The sequence below is a fragment of the Lissotriton vulgaris genome, chromosome 2_1, assembly GCF_964263255.1.
Source record: "Lissotriton vulgaris chromosome 2_1, aLisVul1.2, whole genome shotgun sequence".
Lineage (NCBI taxonomy): Eukaryota > Metazoa > Chordata > Amphibia > Caudata > Salamandridae > Lissotriton > Lissotriton vulgaris.
The window spans coordinates 361,365,539-361,382,223 of NC_141687.1; the positions used below are offsets into that span (position 1 = coordinate 361,365,539).

Below are 16,685 nucleotides of genomic sequence, written 5' to 3' on the forward strand. Positions count from 1 at the left end.
TGAAGGTTATGTCAAGCAATCAAAAGGATGGTAAATAGCTTATGCTGTAGTGAAGTGATAAAGAAAAGAAGAGTAAGGAAAGCATTGAATAAGAAGAATGGAAATACATGACAATATAGCCATCTAATGGAAGCAGTGGGCAGGCTCTAAGCCCACAGCAAGTTTTTTCGATAGGCCACAAGAGGTCTGTCATACCTAGATCAGCTAAAAAAGAGATCAAAAACTTAATAATAAAAATGTTACCTACATATATGCATGCTATCTTTATTTGACTACATTTTGCTGATTTAAAAACTACTGGAAATGGTGCTCTGGGGATTCTGCATGTGTGCAGAGACATTCCACTGTTGCCTATCAAAAAATACAATGGAGGAGAAGTTACTCTGTTAATATTACTGACCCATTTTCTATCAGGTCACTTAGCTAGAAATACTTTGAAAAAATTCAGTGCCAAATTCTAATACTGTTTTTTTCTTACGTGACACTGGTACATCAGTCGCTAGTTTGCTATGCGGCAGTGACGTAGTTAAACACTGCAGAATCAATGTCATTCCCACACACTGCGGTGGGAAATGACTTGGATCTATCCTTTTGTAGCTTCTTCTCTCTTTGAGTTTTATGCTTCTGAAGAATCCAGATAATGAAGGGTATACCTTAAAAGTAATGCATCTAGAGAAAAGGGAAACTTCTGATGGTACAGTCCAAGGACTACGGGCATGGGCAATGACGTGCTCTAATTTAGAATGAAAAATAGCAACCCCTTCTAAACCAAAGGCAACCGTTTTTTATTTCAAAGAAAACACTTCTCCCCTTGGTTTTCATATGATATCCCGCCAGGCTGTAATGTTATGTAGTCACTACGCTGTCTACAGAAATGATTATAGTCCGAATTCGTTCTTTTTTCATTATTTAAGTATCCTTAAAACATAACAACATTTCAAATATTTAAAAAAAAAATGTAAACATAATATGTTTTTTGTATACAAGGAAAAAGCCTAGGAAGAGCACTGAAGAGGGCAAAGGAAATCCAAGTAGTACGGAATGCAAGTCGGTCGGTAAGCGTAAAGAACTTCGTGGCAGAAGCAGACCTTTAAACATAATTCTTTTATGAACGGAGAGCCAGTGGAGTTTTTACAAGAAAGGCGATACAACTTTTTCTTGTTTAGCCTGGCAACTCTGTTTGAATAACCTGAAAACGCAAGGTCAGTCACGTGAACGTGCCAAGGTAGATGGCATTCCTGAAGTCAAAACAATACAAAATCACTTCATGGACACCGTAGGAAAAGAGATTGATTTAAGTTTTTGTAAATCATGCAATTACTCCAAAGGGGGTGGGTGGGAAGCATGGGGGTCCTGGCTTTGAAAGAAACCTACAGTGAAATTATCTTCTAAAGAGTCTAAAGACTCTGCAATTTTTTGCTGCACCTACGTTTGTTACAACTTGCCCTGTTCTCTTCCATTTCTTTTATGCTCCATTTTTTTTCAGGTGTTACTGAGCATGCATTCCAAGCTTCTCATTGTTGTGTCCATGGCTGGGAACTGATGCCTCGTGTGTGGGATCTTTCATTGAGTGCAGGTCTTTTTGTTTCATTGATCCAGGGATATGAAAGTCCTGCGTACATGGATTTTTTCTGAGAGCTGTGAAGCTTTCTTCCAGATCCTTTTGTGCACCCTTCTGGCCGTGCTATTTTGCTTTGACTGTAGAAGAGTCTTGCCTCCCTTTCATCTTAGTCTTTTCAGTATTGAAGAACAAAACAGAAGGAATCTTTGCTACCATTTCATTTTATTTAACCAAGTGCTCTGTTGATTATTCCCTGGTACATGATTATTTTTATAAGCTTTCTCTATTGCATCATTTTAGTGTCTTGAGTCAAAATGCAGCACAACTGAGGGGGTGGTTTATTTATTTCTTTATTTATTTATTTATGGGCTTGTAGCGCGCCGGCATCACACCCGAAGGTGTATCTCCGCGCGGAGGTTCATTAGTGAGTACTTCTGAAATAACTTGAGTGGATATTTAATAAAAATATTTTGTGTTTTCAGAACGTGAAGCAGCTACAGGCTATGGTACAGCAACAAGAGGTGACTGTCTTGCAGCTCCTGAGTGAGAGGAAAGAAGTTGAGGTATGGGCCTGGGGTTCCATGAATCTGTAGTTGTGTGGGGGGGTAGTATGTGTGGGAGAAAGGAAACGGACTCTGCTCATGACTGATGTATAAACTATGGGTAGCCATTGTTTAGATATTAAAAGCTTGGCTGATAGCCAATTTCCGAGCTCACTCTGGTTTGTAAAGAGCGAGTTTATAACGGTGTAGGATAGCTCCTGTATGTGAGAAGTTGGCCCGATATGCAGCGTTCGCTATTCTAGCGACCGCTATGTATCGTTCCAAACGACCCTTATGGTGATTGGTTGTAAGTCAACCTATAGACCAGCTATCCTAGTAGCGTGGATACGAGCAGTCTAAGGCTAAAGACTCGAGAGGGCGTGTTAAGCCAGCTGTTTACCACACATGTACCCCTTGAACACCAAGTGAAAGGACACCACACAAGTGTTATGAAAATAAACAGGATATTTATTAAGATTCACAACAGCCCTGTACTCTTTATGAGGACAGGGTACTAAGCACAAACCAAATCTCTTAGGAAAATACTTCAAGTGCACAATTAAAACAAGTGCCCGAGGACACGGAAAGTTTAGAGGTCTCGGGCGGACCCGATAAGGCAAGTCGGAAGCGAGGGACTCAGGACCCTAGAGTAAAGAGGCTATGCGGGCACCGAAATGCCGAGTTACCTAGCCACAAGGGCTGCGGCTGCACAAGTCTTACAGGCGTCGGGGTCTTCGCTGACGAGCCAGGAGCCGGAAGAAAAAGGAGTTGCTGGCCGGCGACCAGTGCTGAATAGTTCGTAGAGATCCAAGCCTGGATCAGAGATCGTTGATACCTGAAAGCAGAGGGGACCAAGTTCGTACTACTAGCCAGTAGTCAGAGGGTACCCGGAGGGCACCGGTTGGCCGTCACCTCGACTAGGTGAGTGGGCGACGCTAGGCTCTGCAGTCTCACGGACCAGGAGGCGTTGTCGGCGACCAGGAGGGAGGTGCGAGCTGTCCCACGAAGGATGATGCTGTCGGCGTCGCTGGGCCCAGGATTGGGGCAACAAGCCTTGGCAGATTTCAGGGCCACGTGGTGGGCCTAAAATGGCGTCTTGAGGGGACCAGGAGGGTCCGGGGTGCTTCCCGCAAAGGTGGAGGCAAAGGCCAGTCTGGAGCAACCAGACCAGCAGCGTTGGTTGTCGGATGTCGTCACAGGAGGGCACAAGCCAGCGGCTAGTGACCGGACAACGTGCTGAGCAGCGAGCAGAAGGGCCCCACGCAGATCGTGGAGATACTGGGAGGCTGCGCTTCGGTGCTGGAGCGGCTCAGGGTCGGGGCTTCTCGGACCCCAGAGCACTCACCAGAGAATTACTTCGATGGTCGTGCTGATTAAGAAAGCGTGCAGGTTTTGATGATGGCCGGTCCCTCGAGGTCTCGTCGCACCCACAGATCACAGCTGAGCTGATGACGTGGGTAGAGGTCAGAGGTGCCAGGGAAGCCGGTTCTCGTCGAGCTGGGCCGTCGGATTCCTTGAGGAAGGACTTGCAGCAAACCGCAGAGTTCTTAGGTGGTGCCCGCTGATGCAGGGTGACTACTCCTTAGTCACAAGGGAGAAATCTTGAGAAGAGTCTCGAAGTCCTTTCGTAGAAAGTATTCTTGATTCAAAGATGATCTAATTTGGAAGGGTCCCCGCTCCGGCCTTTATTCTAAAGAAAGGGGTGGGTACATGACTAGGTCCTGCCCTAAGGGTGGGACCAGAAAGGGGGGTAGTTACACCCCTCTCCCCTGCCGGACCTTCCCCAGGCCAGGGCTGGCGCCCCTGGAACTGGTTCTGACCGGCAGATGCGTAGTGAGCACCGGGGTGCCACTCCGCAGTCACCTTCTCGCAAAAGCCCTACCTACCCAGAATACACAAACCCTGTCTGGGACGGTGCGAACACCGCCCTCGACAGGAAACCCTTTGTCCAAGCGCTCCTCGCTGGAAGGACTCCCAGCAGCAGGAGGTCAGACTCGTGTCTGTGGTGGCAGCATCCATTTTGTGGAGCTGAGGCTTTAGTTAACTTTAACCGGGGTTCACAGTTACGTACATGTCGTGTCCCTCTAGAAGGGCGGAATGCTAACCTCGTCGCCAGAATTGGTGAGGGGGCAGCATCCCGATTCGTATGACACCTTACTCGACATGTCTTGATAACGCGACACCGAAGTTACCGATGTGGTACGCGTTATCATGGAACAGCCATTGGGTCTTTGTTCCGCAAGCTGCAACCGGGCTCGGCTCGGGCCAGAACCTAGTTCACACGAGCCCACGCACTCTGCCTTCAGGATTGTCAAGGCCTGCCATAGGAGTGACTGATAGGAACTCGGGCGTCCATTGTACGGTTAGATATAGGGCTACTATACCTAAAGCAAAGGGTGATTACACGACTTCACCCCAGCTGTCATGCAGCCAGTTGTGTCAAATCTAGGAGGCCAGCCAGGGGTGGCATAATACATGCTGCAGCCCCTGGCGGCCCTGGGTACACCTATGCCCTGCGTTACGGGGTCTGATAAGGTGGCCCAGTACCAATTGGAAATGTACCTAGGGTACATGGAATCCATTTTACAGAGAGAGCAGTAGGCCTGGGGTCCTGATTGGCAGGGCCCCAGGTCGACTATGTCAAAAACCAGCTAAAACACAGGGCAAAAATTTGGGGGCAACCATAGTCAGGAGGTACCTTCCTACACTGTACTGCCCCCCAAATCCCTTGCCCCTAAAAATGGTAGGTGCAAAACTGTGTAAAACAGTCAAAGACCGTGATAGCATATCTAAAACACTTTCTGTAAAACAACCTTACACAACATTGCAACTTCCTAACACATGAGAAGGTGGCCTCCCTAAACATTCTTCTAGCCGATATTAACTTCCTGAGTGTAGACTTCAACGAGTAGATTGTACGGACCACTACACCATCCTCTTCACCTAAATGAGGAACATTAAAAACACAAAGGTCGGTTTTGCAGACCTAAACTTTGGGTAAGGAACACTAAGCAAATAAACACAGACAAAAAATCAGCAAGGATGAGCTTTTGTCTATAACCTTCTAACGACCAACACTCTAAGGATGACTTGACTACAACAAAATGATGTGTAACATACTCCACCTTTCTGCCCCACTAAAACTCAAAAGACTCTGGAACAACCCATCATGCTTCTGGTTTAACAAAGAGCTGATCAAAGAAAGGTGATTGCTCAGACTAACCAAGACAAGATGGAGACGAAACCATTCATTCTATCACCTTACCCCGTATAAAAAGAAGTGCATCTTCAAGCAAAAGTCACCTTCTGTTCGCTGCTAGATAAGGCAGGAAACAGCCCAAAAAACACTTCGACATCATCAGCTAACAAACATCCTCCAACATCGTCCAAAATACAACAGCTACATTGTAGTACTGTGAGGATAAATTCTTCACAGCCAAGACCGCTAAGATTGAACTCTCCATGATCAGCTGCCCCGCCAACACAGTCTTCATCAACCACACATCTAACGAAGGAACCAAAAAACACTAAACCACCTCACACCCCTGTCTCAACTCTTGAAGAAATTACTTTGGCAGGAATTCAAATCACTCGAAGACAAACCTCCGTCATATCAGACCTGAATCTACTGACACACACAGCTCACTCCTTCCCCTCACCTTCAGTCAAGGAACTCCACCGCTTCCTCACACCTATATAGACCAATATAATTAATTCCTCACTCACCCAAGGATCAGTCCCAGACTGCTTAAATCTAGAACAGGTCACTCCGACCAGGACAGCTTCACACTGGCTATCTACCAACCACTTAAAGCTCATCCTACCTAAAGACCGGATTCCTCCTAATCTCTCTCCAGATGGCAACTCCCTACCGTTCCAGAAATAGATCACGCACCTCAATGCTCACAACTGCAGCCCTATAGTCATTAACTGCATCAAAGTGCTTGGGATCACGGTAGACAAGAGCCTGAGCAGGACTACTCACACAAACACCTTGTACAACTTTAAATTCCTTAAAAAGGTCAAGCCATTCTTCCCAGAGGTAGACCTCAAAAATGTGATACTGTCCTTAGAGATATCTGTACTGGACTATTGAAATGTGACTGTTACACTGAAAACTCACCTTAATTCAGCAGCAAGACTACTCTCAGGTGAATAACGCTCTGACCACTTCACCCCACTCTCTCTGGGCAAGAATGGCTCACGATCAAAGCAAAATGCATTTTCAAGACGGCCTGCATTACACAAAAAGCACTTCATCCGAAAACCTCAAAAGACCATCAAGAAAACTGACAAGATTAGGAAGGAATCGCCTTCTTAGGAGCTCACACTACTACTAGAACCACCCAGATTCAAGAAACAGAGCTCAGACCCTCTCTCCTTCAGTGGAAATGCGCCCAGAATCTGAAACTCCCTTCTACCTGAAATCTATACAAACCCATCTATGGCAAATTCAAAAGAACTATCAAAGCACTACTGCTAGAAAAAATAGCTGGGACCAGTAGGGAGATATTTCCTTTTCCACTCACTGACTTCAATGAGAGTTCTCTCAGGCCCCTACATGATCCTACCAATCCCCACTGAAAGTCAGACAGAAACACACCACCTAGCAACACACTCTGACTTCATGCAAATGGAGGAACTATGCAATCTACTGTTGACAATGGTGAACCTCCTGTAATCAACAGGTACTATGTAATCATATGTAATCACTAACCCACTTGTGGCTTCATATGTTTTCTGAAATATGTGACTTGTACTTAACATTGAATGTAATCTCAGTCTGTATAACCACCAATCTATGGGTGGACAATTTGTGAATACTGTAAAGCACTCTGATACCTTTGGTTCATGTACGCACTGTATAAACCTCTCAAAATAAAAAAATAATTGTTTCCTTATGTACAGGAAGTATCACCATAATAAAGCTGGAAAAATGGAGTTACCAGTAATTTATTTTCCAGCATTGGATCTTTCATATATTCACATGCTTGAATCAAAATAGCAAGCAATATAACATTTTAATAGAGCAGGAAGCAGGCTCATCTGATTGAAAGACTGCATAGAACTACTGTTGTTTTCATTGCTGAGTGGGCTGCTGTATTCACATCCAGGCAGTAATATCTGGTAAAAGTATACCTGCTTTTCCAGGTGGCTGCAAAGCAAATGCTCTGTAAAGACACTCGTAGAGGTCAGCTGTTGTTGCTATACTTCTTTTGCAGTGCACCTTCACTCTGTACAGGAGCAGACGCTTTGCTTTATTAAGACAACTGATGAAGGCAGAGTGCCAATGTGCTATGTCCCGTTTGGGCAACGGGGTGTCCGAATGAGAAAATAATGTTCGAGGCATGTGGCCTGCTGAATTCATATCTGTGCATAGATCGCCTCCAAGTGTTTGGTCCGGATGATCGCAAATTGTTGTCCTGGAAGAGTCTTCGAAGTATCACGAGAAAGGTGGCTCCTCCCCTGGACTACAGTGCGCATGGGCATCCACTCCATCCTCAGATTGTTTTTTTTCGCCATTGGGTTCGGATGTATATTGGTTCACTCTAGTCGGAATCGATATAAAAGTTTTCTTAAGGCCAAAAGGCCTTTAGTTTTTCGTCGGTATAGTCTTGCGTTCGGTGCCCGATTCTTTCCAGCTCAGTTCTGAGCTGGATTTCCAGGAGAGCCGCGTGTTTTTCGACGCTAAGGCCTGGTTGACGCCAGAAGCCTTATCGACGAACCATCATGGAACGGAGCCCGTTCAAGAGATGTCCCGTGTGCAACTCCAAGTATCCCCACATCGACTTCCACCCGGTGTGCAACAAGTGTCTGTCGCCGGATCATGAGGAAGCCGGGGACACGCCGGTGTGCGTAATGCCATGCGCTATATAAAATTCCAAAATAAATAAATAAATAAATAAATAAGCCAGCTTCATGGCTTGTTCCCGTTTTCGATCCAAGAAGACACTTCTGCATCGACGCGCTGCGCGCAAGGAAGCCCAGGAGACTGCACCGGAGCCTGTGGACATCTTCGATGCCGCAGATGATGGAGCAGACCGGGAGGTTCGTGAGAACCTGTCGAATCCCGCGTCGGAGGTCGACTCCAACTACTACGCGGATGTAGAAATGCTCGAAGCGGAAGAAGTCGACGAGGTAGGAGACGACGACGGGGCCTTTGGGGCCATGGAAGATAGCTCGAGCGAGGAGCTAAGCCCGCAAACTGACATTGGGGCCGAAACGCTTCATAAGGCTCAGGCCGAGGGATCGCCATTAGGCCTTACCCAAGATCTTCCAATAAGTTCTACGGCCCCGCCTTCGGGCTCGGCTTCGGACATTACTAAGGAGCCGCAACCTGCGAAATCGAAACCGAAAGTAAAAGCTCCGGTCTCGACGCAAGTGAAAGCACTGCTGCCTACATCGAAACCGAAAGTGCGTGTTCGAGGCATGTGGGCTGCTGAATTCATATCTGTGCATAGATCGCCGCCTAGTGTTGGGTCCGGATGATTGCACATTGTTGTCCTGGAAGAGTCTTCGAAGTATCACGAGATAGGTGGCTCTTCCCCTGGACTACAGTGCGCATGGGCATCGACTCCATCCCCAGATTGTTTTTTTCCGCCATTGGGTTCGGATGTCTTTGGTTCCCTCTTGTCGGAACCGATAGAGAAAAAACTTTCATTGAGACCAAAAGGTCTTTAGTGTTACGTCGGTATTGTCTTGCGTTCGGCTTAATAACTTTTCCTCGGCTCCGAGCTGAGCTCTGTACTTCCGTGTGCTTTCGGCGCGGAGGGCCTTGTCGACGCTCCAGACTCATCGACCATCCATCATGGACCGAAGTCCATTCAAAAGATGTGTGTAACTCGAAATACCCACACATCGACGTCCACCCGGTGTGCAACAAGTGCCTGTCGCCGGACCACGATGAGGCCAAGTGTATGGCCTGTTCGAGATTCCGGTCCAAGAAGACACTCAAGCTCCGTCGAGCTGCGCGCCTGGAGGCCCAGCAATCTGCACCGGCGCCTACGGACATTTTCGATGCTGGGGAGGTCGAGGATGAAGATATCCAGGACGTCTCAGAATCTAACCCCGCGTCGGATGCCGAGGAAGACTACGACGCTGAGGCCGAAGCTTTCAAAAGCGAGGAAGTCGTCGAGGAGGTAGGAGACGACGACGGGGCCCTAGGGGCCATGAAGGATAGCTCGGATGAGGAGCTTCCTCGAACTGACTCTGGGGCCGTGCCAATCGATAAGGCCCAGGTCGAGGGATCGCCTTCGGGCCTTACCCGAGACCGTGATGTGAGTTCCTCGGCCCCGCCTGCAGGCCCGGCCACGAACATTGGTACCGAGTCACTCCCGGTGAAGATGAAACCGAAAGTGAAATCTACGGTCTCGACGCCAGATACTGCACAGGGTCAGATATCGAAACCGAAAGTGCGTATCGCATTGGTCGGATCGGAGACTTCAGAGTCCTCGGCGCCGAAGAAACCTAAGATGGCCGTCGAGCCGAAGAGCCAAATCAAGATGGCCGAGCCAAAGTCTACTGCGTCGAAGACTAAGGTGAAAGGGTTAGACCCTGGCGCATCTGCGCCGAAAACAATCTACGCCGGCAAGGGTCGAGTCGACCACACAAAAGATGTTGACGACCCCAAAAAGTCTCTTGGAGACCCGAAGAAGCGGCCCGATGACCCGAAAGTCCTCTCTGCCCCGCTTCCACACGACAGGGCCAAGGGGGCTGCGCCGAGTGTGTCGACTCCGAAAGTACCTTTGAAGGACTCCACTCCAAAACCGTCCTCGAACGACTCCGTCGAACCGGCACGTCCATCTGCCGTGTTCACGAAAAAGGTCACGGAGTCCCTGCAACGCATGAGGGACGGCACCGCGGCGGTCGAGCCGAAGGACCCTCCGCCTGCCAAGTCTCTGGAGAAACCGGCAAAGGCGTCCACGCCGATCCTCTTCACCTTGCCACCTAAGACGGCGCCGAAGGCTTTCGCTGCTAAGCCGGGGGCCGGCGTGCCGAAGAAGGTATCTTCGACGCCGAAGGCATCGTTGGTGGTCCATGGCCCGCGGCCTCGACAACTCTCAGAGGAGGAGCGTCAAGAGCATTTCATCGACGCCGAAACAGGCAGTCTTTTCCTTCTGAAGAGGAAAATCACACCAGAACCCCAATTGGAGTCTTACAAGATTCCCCTGAAGAGGAAAATGGACTCTGCTGGTACCCCAGCTTTGGTGGAACCCATTTCACCACAAGCTCACGAGGTCTCGCCCACTTACTCCGACGTGGACGCTGGTGAGGGCGATGACGAGGATGAATATAGCTATCCGGTCTACACAGACCCAGAGGAGGTAACAGAGCCCTGGTCTGCGGTGGTGACCCTGGGGATCCACATTCAGGACAAGACCCTCAGCTTTTCTCTGCTAAAACTTCACCTACTGAGGACTCTGCTGCTTTCAATGCCCTCATTGAGCGGGCAGCAGCCAATCACAATGTCCAGCTGCATGCTGACCCTGTGGACGTAGATTTCCTCTTTGAGACCTTTTCTGTGTCTGAAAAGACTGTAAAAACTCTGCCAATGCTGAAAGGCGTTTTGAAGCACGCTGCTGAGGTTTTCAAAGAGCCCACCAGGGCGAGAGTCATCAACCCGAGGATTGACAAAAAGTACAAGGCGGCGCCTTCTGATCCAACTTATCTTAAGGGACAGTTGCCTCTGGACTCCCTGGTCGTCTCGAATGCCCGGAAGAGGGCCAATTCTCAGACTACGGGTGATGCTCCTCCCCTAGACAAAGATTCCAAGGTCTTTGAGGCTTCAGGGAAGAGGGTAGCAGGGCAGGCAGCTAACATATGGCGCATCTCAAACACACAAGCGCTCCTGGCGCGTTATGACAGGGCGCACTACGATACCCTAGAGACCCTTTTGCAACACCTGCCTGATCAATATAAGGAAGGGGCTGAGATGCTAATCCAGGAGGGGAAGCTCATCTCCAACGCTTCCATAAAGTGCGCTCTGGACGCAGCTGACACCGCTGCGCGCGCCATTAACACCAGTGTTATGCTTCGGAGACATGCCTGGCTGAGAATCTCTGGTTTCAAGCCAGACATACAGACCACCATCTTGAACCAGACAGTCAACCCAGATCACCTGTTTGGCCCGGAGGTTGACACCACCCTAGAAAAAATGAAAAAGGACACTGACACTGCAAATCCATGGGTGCCTTGCAGTCCCAGCAGTTTCGGGGTGGGTCCTTTCGTCGTTCCAATACCAGAGGCACCTCCAGGGGTCAGCTTTCGCAGTCTGCGCAGTTCTACAAAGGCAACACCCAGACTACTTATGCCAACAAGAGTCGAGGTGGATACCGCGGCAACAGCGCCAAAGGCAGAGGACGTGGCAACAACAGCTCCAGGTCCTCTATCGCCAACAAACAGTGACGCATTGTCACTGCCCCCCGACCACACAACACCGGTCGGGGGGAGACTCCAGCAGTTCCTGCCCGTGTGGAAGTCCATCACCACGGACAGGTGGGTCAGAAAGCTTATCCAATTTTGTTATTGTCTGGAGTTAACATCCACTCCCCCCAACATCCCCCCAAGGCACCGTCCTATGTCAGGCGAGCACTTGCCCTTATTGCAGCAGGAGGTCAACGTCATGCTGCAAAAAGGGGCTTTAGAGCTCGTGCCCATGCAGGAAAGAGGCACAGGAGTTTACTCCCTGTACTTCTTGATTCCAAAGAAGGACGGGTCCCTCAGGCCCATCCTGGATCTCAGGCCCCTCAACTTCTACATCCTGTCGGAGCACTTCCACATGCTAACACTGCAGCAAGTGCTCCCGCTGCTCCAACAGGGGGACTTTCTCGCAACTTTGGACCTAAAGGATGCGTACTTTCACATTCCACTGCATCCTTCACACAGAAAATACCTCAGGTTCACCATCCAAAACCAGCACTACCAATTCAGGGTTTTGCCTTTTGGGGTCACCACGGCACCCAGGGTGTTCACAAAGTGCCTGGCGACGGTGGCGGCACATCTGAGACGACAAAACATACACGTCTACCCCTACCTGGACGACTGGCTCATCCAAGCGAAGTCAGACCAGCAGTGTGCCGACCACGTGTCCCACACCATTCACCTCCTGCATGATCTGGGATTCTCACTGAACTACCCAAAATCCCACCTCCAGCCCGCCCACATACGGCAGTATCTGGGTGCGACCATAGACACTCTGGCGGCCACAGCACAGCCGAATTCAGTGAGAGTCAGCAGCATTCAATCGCTGGTCCAAAAATTCAGACCTCAACGCTCGCTTCCAGCAAGAGTGTTCATGCAGTTGATAGGCATTATGGCCTCCTGCATCTCCATTGTCCCGCACGTGAGACTACATATGCGTCTGCTTCAGGAGTGCTTGGCACGTCAGTGGACTCAGGCTCACAACCAGTTGAAAGACCTAGTGTTGGTGAGCGGTCGGGCATACAACTCTATGCATTGGTGGAATCCACGAAACCTTTGCAAGGGCCGACCGTTCCAGGAGCCTGTGCCACAGATTATCCTAACAACGGACACTTCTCTCCAGGAATGGGGAGCGCATGTACTCCAATACACTGGGCAGGGACTATGGACGCAACAACAAGGGAAGATGCACATCAATGCTCTAGAATTGATGGCAATCTTCATGGCATTAAAAGCATTCAAGGTACATCTGTGCAACAAGGTCTTGTTGATCCGGACGGACAACATGACAGCAATGTACTACATTCAAAAGCAGGGAGGAACATACTCTCCACAGTTGTCTCATCTGGCTCAGAGCATGTGGAAGTGGGCCATTCAGAGGAACATCTTCCTCATGGCAGAGCATCTCCCGGGCAAGGACAATCAGATGGCGGACCTGCTCAGCAGGCACAGCCACCAAATGCACGAGTGGGAGATACATCCATCAGTACTCCAGCCGTACTTCCAAAGGTGGGGTCATCCAGAGATAGACCTGTTCGCCACAAAGGAGAACGCAAAATGCCAAAGCTTCGCCGCCAGGTTCCCACACCCGCAGTCGCAGGGCAATGCGATATGGATGAACTGGTCAGGCAAATTTGCGTACGCTTTTCCCCCAGCACCTCTGATACCGCTGGTGGCACGCAAGCTCAGGCAGCACTCGATGACTCTCATCCTGGTTGCTCCAACGTGGGCTCGCCAACCATGGTACACCACGTTTCTGGAACTGTCCGTGGTACTGCATCAAAGGCTGCGCCTCACACCCAAGCTTTTGACGCAGAGCCATGGCGACATTCAGGATCCAGATCCGCAACAGCTCAACCTGGCGATCTGGCTCCTGAGCTCTTAGAGTTTGGCTACCTCAACTTACCTCCTGACTGTATGGACATAATCAGGGAGGCAAGGAAGCCCACCACCAGAGCATGCTATGCGGCGAAATGGAAGCGGTTTGTCATTTATTGTGCAGACCACAAAATTAACCCGCTGGATGCCTCTATTCAGAACATCATTTGTTATCTCGTACATCTGTACAGATGTAATCTGGCCTATGCTTCCATTCGTATTCATCTGTCCGCAATGGCAGCTTATCTCCAAAACAGACAGCACCTCTCCCTTTTCAGAGTGCCTGCCATTAAAGCCTTTCTGGAAGGACTCAAACGAGTCATTCCTCCGCGGGACCCACCAGCTCCCGAGTGGAACCTGAATGTGGTCCTCACCAGGTTGATGGGTCCCCCTTTCGAACCACTGCATTCATGCGAGATTCAGTTCTTGACATGGAAAGTGGCTTTCCTGATAGTGATTACGTCGCTACGACGAGTTATTGAACTCCAGGCACTAACTATTCATTCCAACAGGGTGGTGCTTCGCACTAACCCTAAGTTCCTTCCTAAGGTGGTTTCTCAGTTCCATATCAACCAGACTATAGAACTCCCTGTGTTCTTCCAAAATCCAGAGTCCGTTGCGGAGAGGATGCTCCACACACTTGACGTCAAGGGGGCCTTAATGTACTACATTGATAGGACTAAAGATTTTAGGAAGACTAAACTGGTTGTTGCCTTTTCGCCACAACACAAAGGCAACCCCATTTCCAAGGCTGGTATAGCCAGGTCGATCGTTAAGTGTATTCAGATCTGCTATCAGAAAGCCAAGCGCACTCTCACCATTCCACCGCGGGCCCACTCCACCCGGACGTTGGGGGCCTCCATGCCTTTCCTTGGAAATATTCCTTTGGAAGACATATGTAGAGCAGCCACATGGTCTACAAAACACTACTGTGTTGATGTGCACTCCAAACAGCAGGCAGCTGTAGGGCAGGCTGTTCTAAAAACACTTTTCCAAACTGCTGCAGCTGGCACAGGCGGCCGCCGTTAATGGAGGGACTACTATGTATTCTATGCACAGATATGAATTCAGCAGCCCACATGCCTCGAACCGAATATGCTACTTACCAGTATGCATCTGTTCTTGGCATGTGGGGCTGCTGACATTCATATAGCCCGCCCTCCTCCCTGGCGCCTGTAGCGGCTGCAGCATTCACACATACTTCTAGCATGGTCATCATTCACAGAGTTTCACTCCATCTTTGCCACAATGGCTAAAAACAATCTGAGGATGGAGTCGATGCCCATGCGCACTGTAGTCTAGGGGAGGAGCCACCTATCTTGTGATACTTCGAAGACTCTTCCAGGACAACAATGTGCAATCATCTGGACCCAACACTAGCCGGCAATCTATGCACAGATATGAATGTCAGCAGCCCTACATGCCAAGAACAGATGCATACTGGTAAGTAGCATATTCGTAATCTAAAGATATTATTTCCTTGATTTTGTATATACAGAATTGTATGCACCAGCAGTCATACTTATGATGGATACATCTGCCAGTGGATTCCTCACCTTTGGAATATCCCCCTGCTTCCGCAACGTTCGGAAAATTATTTTGCAGCACGCCGGCGTGGACGACGTCATAGGAGCATGGCGTCGCACGCAACACCGACTGACGTCACTGACTCCTTATTAGGCCTACGTCGGTGTGATGACATCTGTTCCCTTTTTTCCGCATCGTCGACGCTAACGGTTTCGGGAATCTTCTGTTGCGATTCATGGTTACTTTGTTACTGTTGGATTTCTACTGAATTTTTTTCGGTGTTGATGTCTTTTAGAAAGATGTCGTCGAAGAAGACAGGTTTTAAGCCCTGTGATGCATGCGGGAAGATGATGTCCATCACGGATGCGCATAGTGACTGCATCTGGTAGCTGAGTTCGGATCACAACGTCCAGAGTTGTCGATCCTGTTTAAAGATGAACCTGAAGGCTCTTCGAGAACGTGAGGCCAAACTACTTGTTGCCAAATTGAAAGGTAGGGAGGCCAGGAAGAGTTCAAGGTCGAAGTCGAGGTGCTCGAAGTCAAGATCGAAATTTAGGTCGAGGTCTCGTTCGAGATCGGCTTCAAAGTCGACGTCGGGGAATGTTTCCAGGTCTTCGAAGAAGAAACATAAGAAGAGGAGACATAGTTCCAGGCATCATTCAGGGAAGGATTGGGACTCAAAAGCTAAGTCATCTGAAAGAAGGCATTGAAGGGGCATGGTAACTACCTCACCGGGCCAGGATCATGAAGGTGAGGTCTCGCCTTGTGAAACTCCAGAACATTCACCGGCTTCGGTGTTGAATCCGTCTCCAGTTCCATCGCAATCTCCGGAGCGTGAGGAGGAAGAGGTTCTTGATCCTCAGGGCTCGACGACTCCGGTTGGCCAACCCGAGGACAAAGAGAAACAAGAGGTGTCGACTCCGGTGCAGCCTCCTCAGGAGCAGCCGGTGGGTTCGTATCCTCCCTTTCCAGGTCCTGGACAGGACCCCTCGCATTTTTTAAACGCCATGTATGGTGTTTATGCGAGAGCCATGTACCCTTCTGGAGCACCGGCTGGTCCCATGGGTCCATTGGCTTATAATTTGGGTGTACCTCAAGCCTATGCTCCGGCCCCTTTCCTTCCTTTAATGCCAATGCCGACTCCTCCTTGGCATATCTCGGCGCCGCCGAAGTCATCGACGCCGTATGCGGCTTCACCGATGTCGAATAGATCTCGAGATCCGCCTCGACGCTCGACAGCGGCCCTGGCTCCGCGTTCGACGCCGGCTCCGGAGCCTTCGGAGTAGATACCGGATCTCACAAAGTCGTTTCGAAAGGAGAGGTAGAGGCGGGAAGCCCAGCGCCTTTTGGAGGAGCAGAGCTATAGGGAAGCTGAATACAAGGAAGGTGAACTTCTTGATCCTGAGGATTATTTTGTTGACTTGAGAGAGGCAAGTGAGTTGAGCTGTCCCCTGAGTGGGATTTAAACTCAGTGTCAGGTGCTCCTTCTAAAGATGTGGCGCCTTATCACTTTGTGATTAAGAAGGCAGCAGACTTGTTGAATTTGACTTTGCCTACAGCTGAATATAAGTCAAATATACTGACTGAAGTTTTTCATTCACCTACATCAGTGGTTGAACCCATTCTTCCCTTTACTGACGCCCTAACGGATCCAATACTGGAAGTATGGAGTAGGCCTCTAACAGCTCCTGCAGTGTCTAAGGCCGTGGCTAGGCGTTACAGAGTGGCTCCTGGTGACCCTGACTTTTTGCCCGCTC

General features: G+C 49.4%; 1 protein-coding gene across 1 annotated transcript in view; it reads left to right on the forward strand.

Annotated features, from left to right (window-relative positions):
- Positions 1-16,685, forward strand: part of SPAG5 (sperm associated antigen 5) — a 643,746-nt gene that overhangs the window by 497,858 nt on the left and 129,203 nt on the right. The window contains exon 22 of the mRNA XM_086955159.1: positions 2,044-2,124. Coding sequence (XP_086811285.1) covers positions 2,044-2,124 — 81 coding nt within the window. The remainder of the gene's footprint in view (positions 1-2,043; positions 2,125-16,685) is intronic.